Here is a 23,472-nt window from a genome sequence, read left to right on the forward strand (position 1 = left end):
GAACAGAGAAGGCTCTAGCTGGAGAACAGGTTTTGATGTTCAGGCTGGATTGTGTGTAGAACATTCAGGTGAGACAGGGGAGAAGCAGAGGGTGCCTTTACAGAAGTTTAAAGAGCTGGCCTCCCGTCTCTGTCCCCAAGGCAAGAGCTAAAGTCAAAATTCTTGGTGTGGTCTTCAATTCCTCTTACATTTCAAGTCCTGTAGATCAAGATCTGGATCTCTGGGGTTCGTGTCATGGCTCAGCGGGTTAGGAACCAGACTATTATCCATGAGGATGCCCGTTCGATCCCTGGCCTCGCTCGGTGGGCTAAGGATCTGGCATTGCTTAATTGGTCAAGGATGGGGCTCAGATCTGGCATTGCTATGGCTGTGGCGTAGGCTGGCATATGAGTTCTGATTTGACCCCTAGGCTAAGAATTTCCACATGCCTGCTTTGGGCGTGGCCCTTAAAAAAAGAGACCAGATGTAGATCCTTCACCAACAACTCCTAAGTGTCTAAAATACTGCCTGGTACATGACAGGCTCTCAGTCAATATTTGTTTGGGAGTTGGAGATGCCAAAAGCAGAAAGGGAACAGTAGGAAAAAACGTAAGTCTTCAAGGCAAACAGCCTGGATTGGCTTGTCCTCCTCCAGAGGCTTCTAGCTTTGAGACCCAGGGCAGTGTTTACCTTCTGAGGTTCGGGATTTTTTTACAGGCCTGTGCTCCATCGCGGTTCACTGGGGGTAACAAGGCTTTACCCCCTGCCCTATCTGTGCCATCTGCCAAGGTTGGGCTAAGTCTCCACTCTCTGATCCCTCCCCCGCCCCCCAACTCTGGAGAACCAAGACCTCTGCGCTGATAGGTTCCTTTGGGATCAGCTGCCTCGCCTCATTTAAAGGGAACAAAGAGAGGCAGGGCTGGAAATCTGAATTCCTACTCATTTCCTGTGACGACGAAGCCCAGGGAGAGTTAGGGGGAAAACCCAACCGGCGACATAGAGTTGACACAAACTGTGCGTACTTACAAAGCTCTTGCTCAGCTTTGACTTTTCCTTGACTCAAAACCGTATGGGATGGAGACAAGGGCAGAGAGTCATCTTACAGGACCTGGGCCCCACATTTTACAACAACAGTCGATATCCAAGTTGATGACTTTGTAAGGGATTTTGACCAATGAAACCAATATTGGTCAAACATTTACTATGTGTCTGGCACTGTCGTAGGTGCTGCAGATACATCTGTGTACAAAACAAAGGTCCCTGACTTCCCAGTGCTTCTGATCCAACAGGGAGGTAGGCAGTCAGTGCAGTCAGTAAGTACACTGTCCTGTTTTATTAGGTGACAGTGCTATGGAATTTTTATTCCAGAATAAGAATTAGGGTCATAAAAAAATTTAAAGGATTTAGTGGACAAATATTTGTGCGCTAAATCCTGGAAGGAGTAGAATCGGGGCAGCCTTTATTTATTTATTTTTTTTTTTCTTTTTAGGGCCACACCTGCGGCATTTGGAAGTTCCCAGGCTAGGGGTCAAATTGGAGCTGTAGCTGCTGGCCTACACCACAGCCACAGCAACTTGGGATCCGGGCTGCACCTGTGACCTATACCACAGCTCACGGCAACACCGGATCCTTAACGAGGCCAGGGATCAAACCCGCATCCTCATGGATACTAGTTGGGCTCTTAATTGGCTGAGCCACACAGGAACCCCAGCCCTTGGTTTTATTTTGGAAGATGCGAGAAAAATAAGGCCAGGGTCCTGTCCACTGAGGAAGGGAAATGTCACATTTTATCTTATGTGCAGTGTGTCCTAGGTTCTAGCATAGTCACGCTGAATGGCACCTTAATACCATTTTGTATAATCTTTCTTCCCCAGTGGCACACATTTGAGGTCCTTGCCACCCTGCCCACCTCTCTTCCAGGCTCATGGTGAGGAAGCTGAGGGTCAGAGCCCTTGAGCGTGACAGGTCCTGCAGCTGGGTTAACAAGGGGAGAGGCTGGATGTGGGTGCTGACACCCTCATGGGTTCTCAGACTTCTGGAAGTCTAGAATCCCATGGGGCAGGACTGCGGTGAGGACAGGCAGAGGGTAGATTATACACAGACATATACAGCTATGATGGTTTTAAGACAAAACCACAACAACCTAAATGTCCACTGACAGATGAATGGATTAAGAAGATGTGTTTGTTTGTTTGTTTTGTCTTTATAGGACCGCCCCTGTGGCATATGAAGTTCCCAGGCTAGGGGTTGAATTGGAACTGCACCTGCTGGCCTACACCACAGCCATAGCAATGCCAGATGTGAGCCACGTCTGCAACTTCAGGAGGACCAAGACCTCAGCACTGATAGGTTCCTTTGTGATTAGCAAAGAAACACAGCTCACAGCAACTCCAGACCCTTAAACCACTGGGCAGGGCCAGGGATTGAACCCATGCCTTCATGGATACTAGATATGTTCCTTACCACTGAGCCACGACGGGAACTCCTGGTTTTGTTTTTTAAGTGCACGGACATTTCGTACCTGTGCAACGCTGGAAGACCTCAGGCCGTCACGCTGCCTCAGTGTGATAGTGAGTGGTCACCAGGCTTGCAAAAGAACCTCACTGACCTCAGGGAGAGGTTCTCAGGTCCCTAACAGGCAGAGAGCATATCAGGTGTGGCTCCTGTGCCTCCAGACCTCCTGCCCTCAGGCTGCCCAGTCCTTGATCCTCAGAGTTCGCCTTTGTGTTTCAAGCATAAGGCAATAAATACCTGGAGGGACAGAGTGTGTGGGGAGAGGGGTGAGTAGTTTGTTAGAACAGGAGAAAAGGCAGCTATGAAGCTAATTCATTTGGGGAAAAGCACGGTCTCCACCTTATTTATCTTTGGAAATCTCTGTGTCTGTGACACTTCAGAGCATAAGCTGTCATCATCTGGTCAGGAAAGTAACCCTCAGGGTTTGTAAGGACGTAATATCCACACTGATTTGAACCCTCCCTCAAATGCTGTTGAGACTCCCTCTTGGGTCCAATGAAGGAGGCTGGTTGAAGCAGCAAGATATCTGCTCTTGTGAGTTGGCTTTTCACTGTGGGTTCTTTCTTGGTCTTTGGCCTTTGGCAAGTTCTTATCATTCTTGAAGCTTTCTTGTTGTGTGTCTCCTCAAAGTGACTTTTGTGTCATTGGAAAGGTTCTTCAGATTTAAAACCAGAAATCACCTCTTAGAAGTGATAGCAGTGGGTGTCAGGAGGAAAAGGATACTTACTGTGCATTCTGGGTCTGTGGCATTGAAAACAGGCATTTTCCCAGCTTGCTATCCTTACATGTGCCTGTCTCATCTCTGTGACACTTGTTTTCTTCCCTGCTCCTGGAGTAGTCTTCAATGCTATTGACTTCTGAGGTTTGCAGATTTCATAATTTGATACTGTGTTTTCTGTCTATAGATTATTTCTCCAGGAGAAAAGGTAATTTCTTAAAATCCATACGGATGTAAAGAAAAGCAGTATCTTATTGTTGTTGCACTATAAAGTAAAAAATGAAAAGTAAAAGGGAAATATATGTATAAATAAATTAAAAATTTCCCTGACCACATACATAACTGACACCAAAGTTAAATTTATAATCTGCATGTATGAATAATTCACAAAACATCTTTTTGTATTTTTTATTTTGATATTTCAAACTTCTAGAAAATTTCAAGAATAACAAAACCTCCCATCACTTAATCAGATGCACCATTAACATAATACCTCATTTGTTTTACTTATTCTCTCTCCATATTCATATGCATTTATGTGTTGCTTTGTTTCTGAATCACTTGGGAAAAATTACAGACTTCATACTCCTTTATCCTTATATACTCCAATGTCGTATTTAATGAGGACATTCCCTTACATAATCACAGTATAATTATCAAGATGAGGAAATTTAAAAAAAACAATTGGGGGCCATGCCCACAGCAGGCGAAGTTCCCAGGCCAGGGATCAAACCTGCACCACAGCAGTGACAACACTGAATTCTTAACCACTAGGCCACTAGGGAACTCCAAGATGAAGAAAATTAAGACTGATACATTACTATGACCAAAATTCTAATTTGGTCAATTGTCCCTACTTTTTCCTTTATAACAAACCTTTCCTTTGGTCAAGGACTCACTCCAGGATGATGTGTTGCATTTATCTGTCAAGTATCTTTGGCATTCTATAATCTGGAATGGTCTCTCTGCCTCCTTTGTCTTTTATGATCATAACAATTTTGAAGAGTACAAGCCAGTTATTTTGTAAAAGATCCGGAGTTCCCACTGTGAGATCAGCACTGTCTCTGCAGTGCCAGGACGCATGTTCAATCCCCACCTTGGCACGGTGGGATGAAGAATCTGATGCTGCTGCAGTGGTGGCATAGGTCGCAACTGTGGTTTGGATCTGATCCCTGGCCTGGGAACTCCATAAGCTTCAGGGAAGCCAATAAAGGAAAAAAAAAAAAAGAGAGAGAGAAAAGGAAAAAAAAAAAAAAAAAAAGATCCCTTCAATCGGGCTAATGTCTTTCTGATTAGAGTCAGGTTATAGATTTGGGGCAAGAATACCACAGAAGTGATGCTGTGTCCTGCTCAGCACATCATATTAGGAGGCAGTGTCACTTTTCTCCATTCTTGGTGACAGTTTGGGTAAGATGGTATTGTCCAAGTTTCCCCATTATAAAGTTTCTGTTACTCTTTTTCTTTGATTGGTACGTAATTTGTGGGGGAGACACTGAAAGGCTACGTAAATGTCCTTCATCAGATTCTGCCAGGAGTTCCAGTTGTGGCTCAGGGAAAACGAATCTGACTAGCATCCATGAGGACGCAGGTTGAAATCCTGGCCTCGCTCAGTGGGTTAAGGATCTGGCATTGCCCTGAGCTGTGATGTAGGTCACAGAGGCAGCTCGGATCTGGTGTGGCTGTGGCTGTGGTGTAGACTGGCAGCTGTAGCTGCTATTCAATCCGTAGCCTGGGAACTTCCATGTGCCAAAGGGGTAGCCCTAAAAAGACCAAAAAAAAAAAAAAGAAATAAAGAAAAGCAAAATCTAACTGCAAAGGTGATTTTGTCAGAAAAGCACCCCAAAGTATTGTCTATTTCAAATACACATTATTGCTTTTTTTCTCTCTTGGATGATATGAATAATTCCAAGTTGGTTAATTAGGTTAAGCTTTGCAGCCCTCCCAGGATTACATTTCTGGTTTATTAAACTACAAATGTTAATCTGAGGTACATTAAATATCCTTCCAGGAAGGGTAGCAGGGAGCAGATAAAAACCATGCTGTAACATATGTCGTTCTCAACACAGGACAATTTTTGGACAATTTTTTTTTGCCACACCTATGGCAAGTGGAAGTTACCAGGGTTCAGACCCGAGCTACAGCAGCGACCCAAGCTGCTGCACTGACAATGCCAGACCCTTAACTTGCTGAGCCACAAGGGAACTCCTGGACAATTTTTTAAGATCCATTTCACTCTTTTATTTTTTTTTTTTATTTTTTTTATTTTTTTGTCTTTTTGCCATTTCACTCTTTTAGAAACTGTCACTAAAAGGAAAAGAGTGACCTTACTACAGAATGACATGCATAAGGCAAGATCTACCGGCATGTGTTTATAATTTTTTTTTTTTTTTTTTTTGGCTGCAGCGTGTAGCAGCTTGATGTGGGATCACAGTTCCCAGGCCAGGGTCTAAACCTAGGATGTAACAGTGAAAGTAACAAGTCTTAACCATGTATTTATCGAGGAACTCCCCAAGTATTTATAATTTTTTTGCTCTCATATTTTTAATAAATTTGAAGGGGGTCAGGAAGTTTCTTTTTGTTTTTTCTTTAATGAGTTTGTACTTATACAGACATGGGTTTTGAGCCTAAAAGCCACCTCTTAGCGGATGGAATAGATTAAAAAGTCTAGTGATGTGATTGGTACACGATGGTTTCAAAGTTTAAAACTGAGTTGGAGAGACCCTGCAGTGAAAATAGCTCAGACTCAGAGAAGTTAAGAGACACTTTCTCAGGCCTTGGCACAAGCTCTTGCTTACAAACAATCATTCTCAGTGACTGGGGAATGATTTATTTATTTATTTATTTATTTATTTTTTGTCTTTTGTCTTTTTGTTGTTGTTGTTGTTGTTGCTATTTCTTGGGCCGCTCCCCGCGGCATATGGAGGTTCCCAGGCCAGGGGTTGAATCGGAGCTGTAGCCACCGGCCTACGCCAGAGCCACAGCAACGCAGGATCCGAGCCGCGTCTGCAACCTACACCACAGCTCACGGCAACGCCGGATCGTTAACCCACTGAGCAAGGGCAGGGACCGAACCCGCAACCTCATGGTTCCTAGTCGGATTCGTTAACCACTGCGCCACGACGGGAACTCCATGGGGAATGATTTAAAATGCAGTCATGCAAAGGTGAAAGGGTCTTTCACCTCATTTTCTGATCACAATTTCTATTTGCAAATGGGACAAAATGAGCCATAGCTTCTACCAAAGCACCATCATGTTAAGTGATAAACCCATGAATCAAGTTAATTCTTGTGCTGCTAAGAAAGTGGGAAGTTTCATTAATTCTAAAAGCTCTTAGCCATAGGTTTCAGATAGATAGCATTTTAAGTTAAAGCTTCTCTGGAAATAATTATCTTTTTATGCCTTTTTGCATCACAGTCTCATGTGCCATTTGCTCTAATTGGTCTCAGTTTCCTAGTTGGAGAATGAGATGGGCAGATTGGTTGCATCTTTTTTTTTTTGGCCACACCTCAGCATGCAAAATTGAACCCACACCACAGCCGTGACCCAATCTGGACAATGTCAAGTCCTGAACAGCCAGGCACCAGGGAACTCTGGGGTGTGTCCAAAAATTTTTATTTTGAAAAAAATCCTACAGCTAATAATTTTTATTTCAATTTTTTGTTTTTTTTGTTTTTTTTTTTTTTGTCTTTTTAGGGGCACACCTATGGCATATGGAGGTTCCCAGGCTAGGGGTGGAATCAGAGCTAGAGCTGCCAGCCTATACCACAGTCACAGCAACACAGGATCCCAGCCCACATCTGCGACCTACACCACAGCTCACAGCAACACCGGATCCTTAACCCACTGAGCAAGGCCAGGGATCAAACCCTCATCCTCATGGATGCTAGTCAGATTCGTTTCTGCTGAGCCACTACTCAACTCCCCAAATTTTTATTCTGAAAAAAATCCTACAGCTAATAATTTCATAAAGCAAAGAATCTTTTGATTCAGTTGGTCACTTTCCATTTATCTGCCAAATCTTTGCACGTTTAAGAGCTGGATTTTTAAAAGCAACCCTGTCCACAGATAGGGGTGTGATAAAAAGGCTTTAGAATTCACCAGACCTGAATTTGACTTCTCACTGTTTCTGTATTAGCCAAATGGCCCTGAGCAAACCGTAAACTCTTGTTAATCTGCTAACTAACATTGTTCATGTTACTGGTCACCGTGGTTTCCCATTGTCCCAAAGATAAATCAAGACCACCATATATAATAATCTCCCGAGCACGGACTTAGCACAGAATTATGGTCATGTGTAGCCGTGTTCCCTGCAGCCCCACCCAAGACTACAGAGAAAATGCCTTTTTCTATCCTAAGCGGCACAAGAGTCCTTTTCTGGGAGTGCAAATGGGCAGGCAGGACTGGGGATATGAGAAGGATTAATGAGGTTGGTGGACCTGACTCGGATGTGTCCACTCCCCCCACCCCCCTCTTACCCCCGCCACTCCTGCCCCACCCCAACCAGGAGGTTTGGATTGAAGTTTCCTAACTGAAACAGTGCCCAGCTTCCTACAACAGCAGGTGGCATTCTGACCTCAGCAGAGGCTGTGTTTTTTCTCACAGGTACAGGGGACCTCCGGCCCAGACGTCTGAAAAGAATTCGGAGCCCAGCCAATTCCATGAGCAGCAAAAACTCGGTGGAGCTGCAGAGGATGGTGGCCCTCAGAGACGAGGGCTGCCGAAACCCTGGCTTTCAGGTGAGCAGGTGTTTTGATTTTTATGTTTAAGACCAAGGAAAGGGAAGTTATGCTCTTTCCTTGAATTTCTGGCAAGTTTCTTAACTAGAGCAGTGGGGTTATTGGAAGGCAATGAGATTTTTAATGGCACTCTTTAAGCCTATTATTTTTCCTCCTTGGGTTCTTGTGTTGACAAACCTGAAAAGTTTCTTTTAACTGAAGCTGTTTTGATCCTTGACTTGCTGTCACTTGAAAACTAGACTGTCCTCTCCTGCTTTTGTTTCGGGCTCACACGGCAGATATATAATATTTACCTACAGCCATTTTCCCAAAGAACTGGTGGGAAGGGAAGAATGGGCGAGAATCTGAATCCTGGGTGTAGTCAGCACGTCAGGGCCCCTTTCTCTTCAACCAGGTCCCAGAGCTCCCGTCAATGGTAGCCCGGGTACCTGCCCCACATAGCCAGGTTATGCAAACCCATCTCATGTCATTAACCAAAACTCACTGAGTGCTTAATATTGCTTGGCTCAGGGCTAGGTGCCACTCCAGGAGCCTTGTCACTGGAAAACACCAGGCTCTCTGACTAGGTCTGGGATGGAGATTTTTCAGGGCTATTCCCGGGTATGCTTCCTTTCCTGAGCTGAACACTTGACTTTGGGAAGCCCACGTGTGCAGGTGTCAGCCCTTCTTTGGGCTTTGGCATCAATAAACAGGCAAAACAAACATTTAGGCACTAGCAGAGAGAGGAACAGGGAAGGTGAAAGAGCTTTGAGGCAAGTCCGGAGTCTTCCACCCACAAGTTTTATTGTAACTTCCCTGATCCTCCCTTTAGTCGTCTGTGCATTCATCACCATCATGCTCATCCCACAGGTTATAAGGACAGGAGAGGAAAAATCTTTCCTTCTACCCTCTGAGATGCAGCTCCTGAGGTCTATGAATGAAGATGACGAGTGTCAGATCAATAGGAGCAAAGGCATAGACACTTTGTTAACATTTTAAATTTCATGTACACATAAAACTCACAGAGAAGAAGCCTTCAGAGAAAAGAAGTGAAAATGCCAAGGAAGCAGTAAGACTCAGAGGCCCATATGCCATTTTGAAAAGGGCGATAAATTGTAGAAAAGTGATCAGACAAAAGAAAGAGGGTGTGGGCTTTGAGGGCCAATAAACTGTGGGAAAATCACTGGGAACTATGTGGAGGTAACTACTAAAGACCGGGTTTGATTAAATAGCTCCTTGCCATCTCTGCCTCTAGTGATAAGAGCTGTTGTCTTTCTGTTAAGGGAGAGGGGGAACATCCCACAAGGCAAAGTTGTGCCTTGTTTTTAAGCAGATCAAGGAAGAACAGAGAGCCCTTTCTGCATCTGTTTTTTCTCATTTGCCTTCAGTTCAAAATAATTCTTACGCCAAAGTGGCATATTCGAGAGGGAATAACTTGATCCCCATCACAAGTGAGGAAAAAAGCATAGAGCAGGGAGACTTTTTGGATTCGAAAGAATAGAGGTGGTAGTCATGGTTCAGAGGTTAATGAACCCGATTAGCATCCATGAGGACTCAGGTTCAATTCCTGGCCTCGCTCAGTGGGTTAAGGATCTGGCCTTGCCATGAGCTGTGGTGTAGGTCACAGATGCGCCTGGGATCCCGATTTGCTGTGGCTCTGGCGTAGGCCGGCAGCTGTAGCTCTGATTGGACTCCTAGCCTGGGAACTCCCATATGCCTCGGGTGCAGCCCTAAAAATAAAGACAAGAAGACAATAACCCTGCACAGTGTCTATGAGGATGCTGGCTCAGTGGGTTAATGAACCAGCGTTCCAGTAAAGCTGCGGCTTAGGTCACAGATGTGGCTTGGATCCTGCATTGATGTGGCTGTGGCATGCCGGCAGCTGCAGCTCTGAATCAACTCCTAGCCTGAGAACTTCCATATGTCACCGGTGTGGCTGTAAAAAGGAAAAAAATTAAAAATGCTGTCTTAGTTTGTTTCCATGGCTGTGACAAAATATCTCGGACTGGGTGGCTTTTAAACAGATATGGAAGGAAGGAAGAAAGGAAGGAAGGAAGGAAGGAAGGGAGGGAGAGGTCTATTTCTCACAGTTCTAGAGGCTGGGAGGTTCAAGATCAGCAGATTCAGTGCCTGGCAAGGCCCCTTTCTTCACATGGCAGAAAGTGCAAGGGACCTCTCCAGGGTCTTTTTTAAGGACACTACCTAATCCCATTCACAAAGGCTCTGCCCTCGTGACCTGATCACCTTCCCAAGGTCCCACATCCTAATGCACCACCCTGGGCATTAGATTTTCAACACAGGAATTTGGGGGGAACACAAACATTCAGGCCACAGCAAGTGACTAGCACAGTGTGAGCATAATGAGAGTCATTCTTGGCGCCAGGGCAGGTTAAAGAGAGTGACAAGTCCACATTTCTAGCTCAAGATGTCACCTCGGAATTCCCTTTACGGAAATGGGAAATGCAGGAATTGGGTGGGAGCAAGGAAGAGAAGGACTTCATTTTGAGGCTTGTTGGTTGAAATTAAGATGATTCCAAACATCCAGAGAAAGATGGAGATGGAGCGGGAAGCTTTGGGCAACACTTGCAGTGGAGCCTGGGAGGGGGCATCATATATATTTGGGGGCTGCTAGCACAGAGGTGGGCAAGGGCGTGAATGAGACCAGGAGGGAAAATGTTTAAAAAGCAGGAAAGTTAGCAACATCCGAGGATGCAGCAGAGAAGGCCACAGGGAGAGAGAGGACAGAAGCCAGGAGGGAAAAGAGAGCCACAAGGTCAACTGCAAAGACTCCTCCATGGATCAGAGAGGACAAGTTCATTTGATTTGCTAACTAGGAGGTTACTGGTGGGGAGGGGGCCAGGGGAGAGTTTGTGTTATGAGTAGGAATGCAGGGACTGGTGAAAATGAGGGCAGAAAGTACATTCTTCTGGCAAAAAGGAGATGGGGGAAGAGAGACAGGTTCAGGTTCAGGAGAGGCAAGATCAGGGTTTTGGCAGGGTTTTTCTTATAACCGTGAAATAGAACATGCAGAAAAACACGTGCAAATCAATAGACCATGTCTTATAAAGGACTACCCAGATCAAGAAGTAAGACATTGCCATCCCTCAGCTTGGACACCTCCACCCCGCCCATTCTGTCACAACCACCTTCCTCCCCCACAGCTAACGAGGGTCCCAAATTTATGGTAATTACTTCCCCGCTTTGCTTTTTACCTTAACTTCTGATTATGAATCCCCTAGCACTCCTCTTGTCTGGATTGGGGGGGGGCTGTTTTGGGGGGTTTGATCTGTTTTTTTTGTTTTTAGGGCTGCACCAGCTGCATATGGAGTTTCGCAGGCTACGGGTCGAATCGGAGCTGCAGCTGCCAGCCTACACCACAGCCACAGCAATGCGGGATCTGACTTGCATCTGCAGCCTACACCACAGCTCATGGCAATGCTAGATCCTTAACCCACTGAGCAAAGCCAGGGATCAAACCTGCATCCTCATGGATACTCCTCATTGTTACTGTGAGCCACAACAGGAACTCCCTTTGTGTTTCTGAACTTTATGTCAATAGAAAATTTCAAGAAAAATTATTTGCTTATTTTAAAAGTTTATATGAAATTAGGTTAAGATGAATCCTTTTGTATCTGGCTTCTTTTGCCCGGCTTTACAATTCTAAGATTCAGCCGTGGTATTGCATATAACTGGAGTTCATCCAATTTCTTTTTTTTTAAATGATTTTTATTTTTTCAGGGTTCCCATCATGGCACAGTGGTTAACGAATCTGACTAGGAACCATGAGGTTGCGGTTCGATCCCTGGCCTTGCTCAGTGGGTTGGGGGTCCGGCGTTGCCGTGAGCTATGGTGTGAGTCGTAGATGCGGCTCAGATCCCGAGTTGCTGTGGCTCTGGCGTAGGCCGGTGGCTACAGCTCTGATTGGACCCCTAGCCTGGGGACCTCCATATGCCTCGGGAGCGGCCCAAGAAATGGCAAAAAAAGATTTTTATTTTTTCCATTGTAGTTCATTTACAATGTTCTGTCAATTTTCTAATGTACAGCAAAGTGACCCAGTCATACACACATATATATACACATTCTTTTTCTCACATTATCCTCCATCATGTCCATTGCAAGATATAGTTCCTAGTGCTATGCAGCAAGATCTCATTACACAGTATCAAAGTATTCTCCATCAACATTACACAATTCCCTCACATTGTCTTGGCTGCAGTTCCCAGCTCCTCACACAGTTGTGCATGATTTCCTTTACTTTTTGAACATATTTAAAATAGTCAGTTCAGGGAGTTCCCACTGTGGCACAGCAGGTTAAGGATTGGGGTTGTCACCATAGCAGCTTGGGCCACTGCTGTGGCATGGGTCCCATCCCTGCTCCCTGAACTTCCATATGCCCCTGGTGGGGCCATTTAAAAAAAAAAAGTTCAGAGTTTCCATCATGGCGCAGTGGAAACGAATCTGACTAGGAACCATAAGGTTGCGGGTTCAATCCCTGGCCTCGCTCAGTGGGTTAAGGGTCTGGTGTTGCCATGAGCTATGGTGTGGGTCGCAGTCACAGCTCGGATCTGGCATTACTATGGCTCTGGCATAGGCCAGCAGCTGTAGCTCTGATTGGATCCCTAGCCTGGGAACTTCCATATGCTGCGGGTGCAGCCCTAAAAAGACAAAAGGCAAAAAAAAAAAAAAAAAAAAAAAAAAAAAAAAGTTCAGTATAGAATTTCTTTAAAACACTGAAAATAGAGCTACTATACATATGACCCAGTGATCCCACTCCTGGGCATCTATCCAGAGAAAATCATAATTCAAAAAGATACATGCACCCCAATGTTCACTGCAGCACTATTTACAATAGCCAAGACATGGAAGCAACCTAAATGTCCATCTATAGAGGAGTGGATGAGAAGATGTGGTAATATATATATATCATGGAATATTACTCAGCCATAAAAGAGAATGAAATAATGCCATTTGCCACAATATAGATGGACCCAAAGATTATACTAACTGAAGTAAGTCATATAGAAGAAGACAAATATCATATCATATTACTTACATGTGGAATCTAATTTTAAAATGATACAAATGAGCTTATTTACAAATCAGAAACAGACTCACAGATTTTTGAAAACAAACTTGTGGTTACCAAAGGGGAAACATGGGGGGGGAGGGGATGAATTAGGAGTTTGGGATTAACAGGTACACACTATACTATATACAAAATAGAAAAAAAACAACAAGGACTTACTATACAGTACAGGGAACTATACACAATATTTTGTAATAACCTATACAGGGAAAGAGTGTGAAAAAAAATATTATATACATATAACTATATAGATAGACATATATTATACATAACTGAATTACTTTGCCATCCTCCTGAAATTAACACAACATTGTAAATCAACTCTAATAAAAAATAAAATTATGTGACAGTTGTGGAAAACAGATACCTCCCTCTTTCCCCAAGGCTTATTGCTGTTGCTATTTGTTGCTCTTATGATTCTTGTTGTTACTATTTGTTTGTTTAGTGAATTAACTGTACAAATTCTAGGTAGTCTGTGCTTATTGCCACCTGCAGCCACTAAAGTCTCTGCTCAGTTAGTGTAACCATTAGTTAAGGATTTAACATAAATTTCCAAGAGCCTGGAACCAGTACATCTCTCAGCCTTTGCTGAGGGCTCTCTGTGTGCCCGCGGGGAGGTGCTCAGGCAGCTCCTCTACAATTCTATGTTTACTTTTACTTCCTGGCTCCTGCAGGGTTTCGACATCAGCCAGAGATGGCAGCTTTGGTTTTTTTCAAGTCTTTTCTTAAGCTTGAACACAGTGCTGGGCATGTACCTGAGCTTCTAATTTCCCAGGAATGTCAAGGCTTTTCAGAGCCCCTTAAAGCTATCTCACTCCCCAGTTTTTCCTTTAAATTCCTCTAAATGTTCTTTTCCTTTCAATTTTTGTTTATCTTGCTTTCTCCAACTGTTATCACCACCTCAGGCAGCTGCCTCTGTTAAACAATTGCCTCCAGGGAAATAGTACTGGGTGAACTCTGACTCAGATTAAATAAAGTCAAGCCTTGTGAATGGGATTTTCTCAGGAACTGCGAGACAGGTCAAATAATGGCAGTTAGACTGCGAGAAGGTCAAATAAAGGCAGTTATCTTGGAATTGGACTTTGGGAGAGTGACAGCCTCATTCTGCCTCTTCCTCAGGATGCTCTATGATTGCAGAGTTGTTTTTCGAGGCTATCAAGAGTCTGGGGAGAATGGAATAGGACAACAGAAATCAGACACCACAGAGCCTACAGATCTGAGATTCAGTCATTTTACTTGGAAAAAAAAAAAATGTGCTCTGGGTTGTTGTAAGCCTGTGGTTAATTTCCAGAGTTCAGAAGAAGTCAGTTTGACAAATATTTGCCAGTGTTCTTGCTGCTTTTATAAAGATGAGGAAGTCGGGGGGGGTGGGTCCTTACTTACTCTACCATTCCTTCTAAAGTTACCAACAACCTTAGATTCAAATAGCGAAGTCAGACATGTAAAAAGGGAGTGTATATACAATTAATGAATGATACTGGCCACATCTCTGGTTTCAGGAGAGTGAAAGTACCTTTGGGAGGAATGCTTTGGAAGATCAGTTGTGAGCAGAGCAAGGACTAAGGCTAAGGTTCTGAGGCTGATAGGCCTCACTGCTGCCTTTTACCAAAACTGTGGGAAGAATTTAGGCATCTCATGGTTACAGGAAAAGGAAAAGAGAAGAGAAAGATTAAATGCTATTATTTTCCCACCATGGATATCCCTTCTGATTCTAAGAGGCTTCCTTTTTCTTTTTGTCTTTTTGCCTTTTCTAGGGCAGCTTCCCGCGGCATATGGAGGTTCCCAGGCTAGGGGTCTAATCAGAGCTGTAGCCATCAGCCTACGCCAGAGCCACAGCAACTCAGGATCCGAGCCACGTCTGTGACCTATACCACAGCTCATGTCCACGCCATATCCTTAACCCACCTGGCAAGGCCAGGAATCGAACCCGCAACCTCATGGTTCCTAGTCGGATTCGTTAACCACTGAGCCATGACGGGAACTCCTAAGAGGCTTCCTTTACATATTGATGGCATGGAGTAAAACCTGGTATGTTATCCATCTCTAGTCCTAACTGTCAGGCAGATGTCCTGTCAGTAATGACTGAAAGCCCCTGATCACAGGAACAGAAACACCGGTTTCAAGTGGTTCACAAAGCAATATGACCTGCAAGCACGTCCCCAGCCTCCAGAGAGTGGACTGCAGAGGTTTTCAGAAAAATGTCCTTACCTCAGTTAAGACAGATACAAGACTGGTTACTAGGCGCTCTCTTCCCACTCGCTCTCTCTCTCACTGATGATTATAAAACTTCCATTCCGTAATCCCATAATTTAAAATGAAGGTAGTGGTGTCCTCTGACCCATCTCATCCTGTCACTATTTTTTTTTTTTTTCTTTTTAGGGCTGTACCCTAGGCATATGGAAATTCCAAGGCTAGGGGTTGAATCGAAGTTATAGCTGCCAAGCCTACACCATAGCCACATCTGTGACCTACACCACAGCAACGCCAGATCCATGCCACACCTGTGACCTACACCACAGCTCACGTCATTGCAGGATCCTTAATCCACTGAGTGGGGCCAGGGATCAAACCCGAATCCTCATGGATACTAGTTAGATTCATTTCCACTGCACCACAACAGGAACGCCTCATCCTGACAATATTGATATTAATGAGAAGCTAGGGCCAGGATGTGAGCTGAACTGTTGTTTGTCCAGTTGAAAAAAAAACCAAAAGTGGGAAAATTTGGAATTTCATATAGAATAGACGTGGGAGCATGAATCCCAAGTCTCTACCATGCCACGGAAATTTAGAGTTCTGTCTTTAGATTGCAGATAGAGTACAGCACGATTTTCACTCAAAGCCAGGATTGGGGCTGGAGGCGTCTAATTCCACTCCACACACAGACTCAGGTGGTTGGCCTAGTCTTGGCACGGCTGGTTGTTCTGGTAAAGAGAGAGAGAGGGAGAGAGGAAGGAAGGAAGGAAGGAAAGAAGGGAGGAAGGGAGGGGGAAGGAAGGAAAGAAAGAAGAAAGAGAGGGAAAGAAAGAGATGATAACAAATGTCTTATATCCTCTGGAAGTAAAGAAAAACAGAGGCTTCCTATGAAAATCCTGGGAGTCACATGGTTAAGGAAACTCTAGGTGTTCAGGGACAAAGTAGATGATTACCAGGAACTGTTAATTCAGGAAATGTACCTGAAGACTGCTCAGTGTTCCTTCCAATTTCCTGGTTTTATAAATTCAAGCCTTTGTTTCTTTCCTTCCAAGAGCCAAAACTCTTTCAACATAAAGCATGACAGTTATTGATTCAAGAACAATTGTGTTGTCCTTGTGCCAGACATTATGTGAGGAGCTGGAAACCGAGAGCTTTTGTGAGGTTAACATTAGGTAACAATGCAAACGAGCACAACAGAGTTTGTAAAAAGTGTTACTCATGATATGAGGAGGCGATCTCACCTCCTTACATCAGATTGGGAGTTGGAGAATCTTTCCTAAATGTTTCAAATGAGCACTTGTGGGCTTTCATTCCTTCACTCATTCATCCTACAAATATCCACTGAGGCCCTACTCTGGACTGAGTGGAAGGAAAATATTCAATGGATATAATTCCCCAAGCCACCCTGTCAAGAACTATATATATATATATATATATGTATATATATATATAATTTTTTTTTTTTTGCCTTTTTTTTGGGCTGCAACTTCAGGCATATGGAAGTTCCCAGGCTAGGGGTAGAATCAGAGCTACAGCCGCTGGCCTACGCCCTCCACAGTCACAGCAATGCCAGATCCAAGCCATGTCTGCAACCTACACCACAGCTCACGACAATGCCGGATCCTTGACCCACTGAGTGAGGCCAGGGATTGAACCGTCGTCCTCATGGGTCCTAGTCAGGTTCATTAACTGCTGAGCCACGAAGGGAATGCCCTGTCAAGAATGATTTTTCCCATATTACATTATGCACAAGGAGAGGTCAAGGCCTGGAACAGGAGGGTATGAGAGGCAGGGCAGGGAGATGCGGCCTGTGGTAAAGAGAGACATACAGGAAGACAGGCCACTTCTTAATTGTCTCGTGGCTCTTTGCTAATTTCAAAATCCTGGTCCCAAGAATCTAAACCCAATGATAAGTTTAGGTTTACAACTGAATTCCTGGAGCTCTCATTGTGGCTCAGCGGGTTAAGAACCCAATCTAGTGTCCATGAGGAAGCAGGTTCAATCCCTGCCTTGCTCAGTGGGTTAAGGATCCAGCATTGCCGTAAGCTGTGGTGTAGGTCACAGACACAGCTCAGATTCTGCGTTGCTGTGGCTGTGGTGTAGGCCAGAAGCTGCAGCTCCGATTGGACTCCTAGCTTGGGAACCACCATGTGCTGCAGGTGCAGCCCTAAAAGAAAAGAAAAGAAAAAAATAAAAAGAATTTTTATTTTTCTAGTTCTAGTTACTGCATTCTGAGTTTCTCATCTACCCAAGTCCATTGGTCCAGGAACATTTATAAGGAGGAAGCTGGTTAAACAGCACTGATCTGACTTGTGCAGTCAGGTAGGCTTGAAACAAAATAATTGCTGAACTGAAGGCTTGACCCAGGTAGGAAGCAAAGGTGTAGTTTCAGGGTATACTGTATCCAGCAAGGAGGGGCACAAAGTCAACAAAAGACATTTCTAGGAAGCCAACAAAGGTTAGTTTTTCTGTTGACCCATAGGGCCACTTCCCCTTTCCCCTGTAGAGCATGAGGTCCGTAGGTCAGAGAAGAGGGAAGAAAGGAGTAGAGAAGGAAGAATTTAGAATGCACAGGAGGGAGAAGGCTCCAAGTCTGCCATGCTTCAAGCACTGACCATAGTGTATGTGGCCTTGACCTTGGCTGGAGATGGCAAGGGGCCTTTGGTTAAGGAGGAAGTGGCAGAGAGAGGAGAGGGGCGAACTCCTGAAAAAAGCCAGACTGTTGATGGTGGATGCAGGAAGGTCAGGTGACGCAGGACACAGAGGCTGAGGCTGAAAGCTACATACTAAATCACTATGAGGAGGGCAAAATACAGATTCTTTGGATAAAGCGAGTTGAGGCTTCAGAGCCAGACTGCCAGGCCCATCATTTAGGCAAGTTACCTAACTTCTATACCGATTTCCACCTCTAAAAATGGGTTCTAATAACCTGCATCGATGGTAAGACTTTTGGGAGATTAATGTAAAGCACTGTACCTAGCAAATGCTCAAGTTCAGCAGCTATTATTTAAACCACTGAGGTGGGCATTTATTTCGGGGCAGACCAAACCAAGTTTTGAACTCCAGGTGTGAAGTTTGGCTCTTGTAGCAACTACTGGGATCTGCTGATGGGAAAAACTGTGAGAGATGCCAACATGCAGCTCTGAGTTGTTACCACATCAGCCAAATGTAAAACCTCACATCCCTGGGGTCCCCAGCACATTGGAGAGCTCAGCTCTCAACACCTGTATCTCTTCAAAGCACATTATAAGGTTATTTATTTATTTAGTGGCCACATTCGGTATGTGGAAGTTCCCAGACCAGGGATCAAACCTGAGCCAGAGAAGTGACAATGACAGATCCTTTAACCACCAGGCCTCTGGGGAACTCCGATCCATGTCCTCTTTAGTCAAATGAATTTCTTTGAAATTTTTATGCATGATAAATATATTCAATGTGTTTCTCATTCATTTACTTTGATTTAATTAGCAATCTCTGGGAAGACGTGCTTGACAGCCAAGGTGATTTTAGAAATCACCCAAAAGCAAATTTTTTTCCAAATGTGAGCAAATTCAAATGTCTATGACATAATGATATAATATCAATGGGTATAAAATAATCCAATTAAAAGTAAGGCTAGTAGTTATGAATCCATCATTGTCACTGCTGCAGTGCAGTTTCCATCCCCAGCCTGGGAATTTTCACATGCTGCAGCAGCAGGAGGAAAAAAAAAAAAAAGAGGAAGGCTAATACTTAAAGAAGTTAACTCATAACTCTGGGTAATAGCACAAGAACCAGGTAGGCACAACTGACCAGGGTTTATCCTGCAGGTGATTTTCCAGGCTTTGGCATAAGATACACCTTTACATAAACACAGCTGGAGAGTGGCTAAAGCAGGGTCCAAAAGTAGACTTGAAGGAGTTCCCTCATGGATCAGCGGTAACAAACCGGACTAGGATCCATGAGGACTCGGGTTCAATCCCCAGCTCGATCAGTGGGTTAAGGATCCGGCATTGCTGTGAGCAGCCGTGTAGGTCACAGACGCGGCTCGGATCCAGCGTTGCTGTGGCTCTGGTGTAGGCCAGTGGCTACAGCTCTGATTTGACTCCTAGCCTGGGAACTTCTACATGCTGTGGGCGTGACCCTAAAAAGACAAAACCAAAAACAAAAAACACCACCACCACCAACAAAAGAAAGTAGACTTGAGGAGTTCCTGTCGTGGCGCAGTGGTTAACGAATCCGACTAGGAACCATGAGGTTGCGGGTTCGGTCCCTGCCCTTGCTCAGTGGGTTAACAATCCAGCGTTGCCGTGAGCTGTGGTGTAGGCCGGTGGCTACAGCTCCGATTCAACCCCTAGCCTGGGAACCTCCATATGCCGCGGGAGCGGCCCAAGAAACAACAACAACAACAACAAAGACCAAAAAAAAAAAAAAAGTAGACTTGAGCAAGGCCAGGGATTGAACCCATAACCTCATAGTTTCTAGTCAGATTCGTTTCCACTGTGCCACGATGGGAACTCCATGTTCTATCAATTTCTGCTATACCGCAAAGTGACCCAGTTTTATGCATATATATATATATGCTTTCTTTTTCTCATATTATCTTTCATCATGTTCTATCCCAAGAGACTGGACATAGTTCCCTGTGCTATACAGCAGGACCTCATTGTTTATCATTCTAAATGTAATAGTTTGCATCAACCAACCCCAAACTCCCAGTCCACCCCTCTCCCTCCCCCTCCCACTTGGCAGCCACGAGGTTGCTCTCCATGTCTATGAGTCTGTTTCTGTTTTATAGATAGGTTCATTTTTGCCATATTTTAGATTCTACCTATAAGTGGTATTTGTCTTTCTCTTTCTGACTTACTTCACTTAGTATGAGAATATCAAGTTCCATCCATGTTGCTGCAAATGACATTATTTTGTTCTTTCTTATGGCTGAGTAGTATTCCATTCATCCATTCATTTGTCAATGGACATTTAGGTTGTTTCCATATGTGAATAGTGCTGCTATGAACATAGGGGTGCATGTATCTTTTTGAATGAAAGTTTTTTGTCTGAATATTTGCCCAGGAGTGGGATTGCTGGATCATATGGTAGTTCTATATTTAGTTTCAAAGGTGGACTTTATAATAAAGAGCTGAAGCCATTGTTTTCAATTCTTAGTTTTAGATATAAAATTAAGAAATAAATGTAAAGATCAGAAATAAGTCATTTAGTGACTTATCTGACAAAATTGCTTCACAGACAAGTGTTATTATGCTCTTTATAGCTTTTGTATGTATTAAATATTAGACAGAGTAAGTTTCCTGATCTTTAAAAAATCAGGAGTCCTGCAAGAAAAAGACTTCCCACCACCAGCTCTGTGGTCCAAGATGAAAGCATTTTTAAAAGCAAAAACACAATCTATAATCACCTTGCCATCTGAATTTTGATCCCTTCAGACATACTAGAGATTTGCCTAAAAACAAATAAGAGAAGAAAATGAGAGGAAAAGAATCTTAGTTTCAACTGACAAACTCAAAGGGATTTTATCCTTGTTTAGTAATTTTTTTCCTCAAGGGTAGGAAGGTGTTTTGCTTGTAAGAGCATTTCTGATTCCTCTATGACTAAATGGGTTACATCTGTGTAATTTCAGACACAGCCAAGTTCATTCCAGTTCACCTGTAGAAGCAGTACCTTAAACTTTTTAATAGTCCTTAGATCGGCTATAATTAAATAATCAATTAAATAATTTATGATTTATGGTCCTTGTTCTCTAACTTCCCCGAGAACAAGGACCATATATGCAATGCCTAGTAACCAGTACAGTGTCTACTGCATGGTAGGTGCAAGAAAAATATTTGTTAAAGAAATGACTGAGAATGCCTGGGATGGAACCAAAAAAAGAAAAAAGAAAAAACTGTACGTAATATTAAGGGTTGAGTGAAAAGGTTGAGATGGTATAGGAAAGGGAGTAGTCCCAATGGTGGGAGAAAACTAGCAAAATGTGATCACAGAAATCAGAGACAAGAATATTTTAAGGAGGGGAGTTCCCATTGGCTCAGCAGTTAAGAACCCAACTAGTATTCATGAGGATGCAGGTTCGATCCTTGGCCTCGCTCAGTGGGTTAAGGATCTGGCATTGCTGTGACCTATGGTGTGGGTCTCCGACACGACTCAGATCCCAAGTTGCTGTGGCTGTTGTGTATGTCAGCACTGTAGCTCCAATTTGACCCCTAGCCTAGGGACCACCATATGCTGTGAGTGGAGCCCCAAAAAAGCACAAAAAAAAAAAAAAGAATATTTTAAGGAGGAAGCGGTCCACTGTGTATGATGAAAACTGGACTTAGGGAAATGAAAGCCATGGCTGATTTTAGCAGAGGTGATTTCTGTAACACAATAAGAATGAAAGCCATACTGGTATAGGTTGAAGAGTGACCATGAGACAAAAATGGAACCAGTGCAATCAGGCGACTATAACAAAATACCACAGACTCCATGGCTTAGAAGCAGCAGAAATAGATTTCTCATAGTTCTGGAGGCTGGAAGTCTAAGATCAAGGTGGCTGCATGGTCAGTGTTCTAGTGTGGGCGTCTTCCTGGTTTATAGCCAGCACCTTGGCATCACTGTCCCCTCATGTGGGAAGTGGCTAGGCACCTCTGTGGGCTTGCTTTCATAAAGGAACTCATTCCCATTCTCTCAAAGGCCCCACTTTCCTAATGCCATCATCATTGGAGGGTTAGAATTTCAACATAATGGATCGGGGGTGGGGAGGATGCAAACATTCAGACTGTCACCATCGCAACCAGTAAGTGCAGATAGGAAATGTGTTGGCTTTTTTGTTTGGTTTTGTTTGTTTGTTTTTATGGCTGCACCCATGGCATATGGAACATCCCAGGCCAGGGACTGAATCTGAGCCACAGCTGTGACCTATGCACAGCTGCAGCAATAGATCCTTTAACCCACTGCACCGGACCAGGGACCAAACCCTGGCCTCTGCAGTGATTGGAGCCGCTGCAGTCAGATTCTTAACCCACTGTGCCACAGCAGGGACTCCAGAAATTGGTTTTTAATGGGAGAAGAGATGATGCTTACCCATGAGCTCCGGGCTTCATGCAATAAAAAATTGATAAAGATGCAAATATTAGAAAATCAAGAGGTGAGTTCCCTTCATGGATAACAAACCCGACTAGGATCCATGAGGTTTTGGGTTCCATCCCTGGCCTCGCTCAGTGGGTTAAGGATCCAGCATTGCCGTGAGCTGTGGTGTAGGTCACAGGCATGGCTCTGATCTAGCATTGCTGTGGTGTAGGCCAGGGGTTACAGCTCTGATTCGACCCCTAGCCTGGGAACTTCCATAAGCTGCTGGTGCAGCCCTAAAAACCCCAAAAACAAAAAAAAGAAAGAAAATCAAGGGGAAAAGAGGTGGAGTAAAGTAGGGTGTGAGGAGGCACAGAGCACTGTGCCCAGAGTAAGAAGTCTAGATGTTGTCATATCATTGCTCTTAGGATTAAATTACAAAATGATGACTTTCATTTCTTCAATATTCCTTAGCCCACCTTCTTCTGAAAAGAATAAATTTCCCTTCTTTTCATCTTTTTTTTTTTTTTGAGTATCAGTGTAGACTAACATTCTATTTTACTCAATATTTTATAATCAATTACCAACATTATTTGTTTCTCCTAACACTTTAATAGAAAATTTTTCAAATGTAGAGAAAAGTTGAAAGAATTTCATGGTGAACACATCACCTACAGGCTACAATTTCCATTTTAGTATACCTTATTACATATTTCTTCAGCAAGGCTGCCTTCTATCTATCCATCATTTCATCTCATTTTTTGACATAGTTGCAGACACTAATGATGTCTATTTACTTTTTGGTACTCAGTTTGTCCTAAATTTGGCCAGTGATTTCAGAATGCTTTTGACAAAGATTGAATTTATTACTGGATATAACCACCTCAGAAAATACATGAAGTAAACATTCAGAATATATAAAAAAATGAGGTCATGGTTTAGCATTTTAATGCTTTTAACCAAGTGCCTACTTCCAGACTGTCAGAGTCAGAAGTGGGCCCCAACCAGCACTGTAACTCTGATTTGACCCCTAGCCTGGGAACTTCCATATGCCACAGGTGCAGCCCTAAAAAGCAAAAAATAAAAATAAAAAACAAATTAAAAATAAAATAAAATAGAAGTGAGGCCGTAATTTTGGCCTTCACAGCACCTCCATCTTGCAGAATTAGTGAAGTGGCACCACCAAGTGGACATTACATGCGGTAACTACTTTCCTGCCTGC

General features: G+C 43.7%; 1 protein-coding gene across 3 annotated transcripts in view; it reads left to right on the forward strand.

Annotated features, from left to right (window-relative positions):
• The window catches only part of SLC28A3 (solute carrier family 28 member 3), a 67,707-nt gene continuing 45,135 nt past the window's right edge, over positions 901–23,472 (forward strand). The window contains exons 1-2 of one of the 3 annotated variants that reach the window (XM_021064009.1): positions 901–993; positions 7,815–7,948. In XM_021064009.1, the coding sequence (XP_020919668.1) occupies positions 7,871–7,948 (78 nt within the window). In that variant the 5' untranslated portion in view covers positions 901–993; positions 7,815–7,870. 3 annotated transcript variants of the gene reach the window in all.

Source organism: Sus scrofa, chromosome 10 (genome assembly GCF_000003025.6).
Source record: "Sus scrofa isolate TJ Tabasco breed Duroc chromosome 10, Sscrofa11.1, whole genome shotgun sequence".
Classification (NCBI taxonomy): domain Eukaryota; kingdom Metazoa; phylum Chordata; class Mammalia; order Artiodactyla; family Suidae; genus Sus; species Sus scrofa.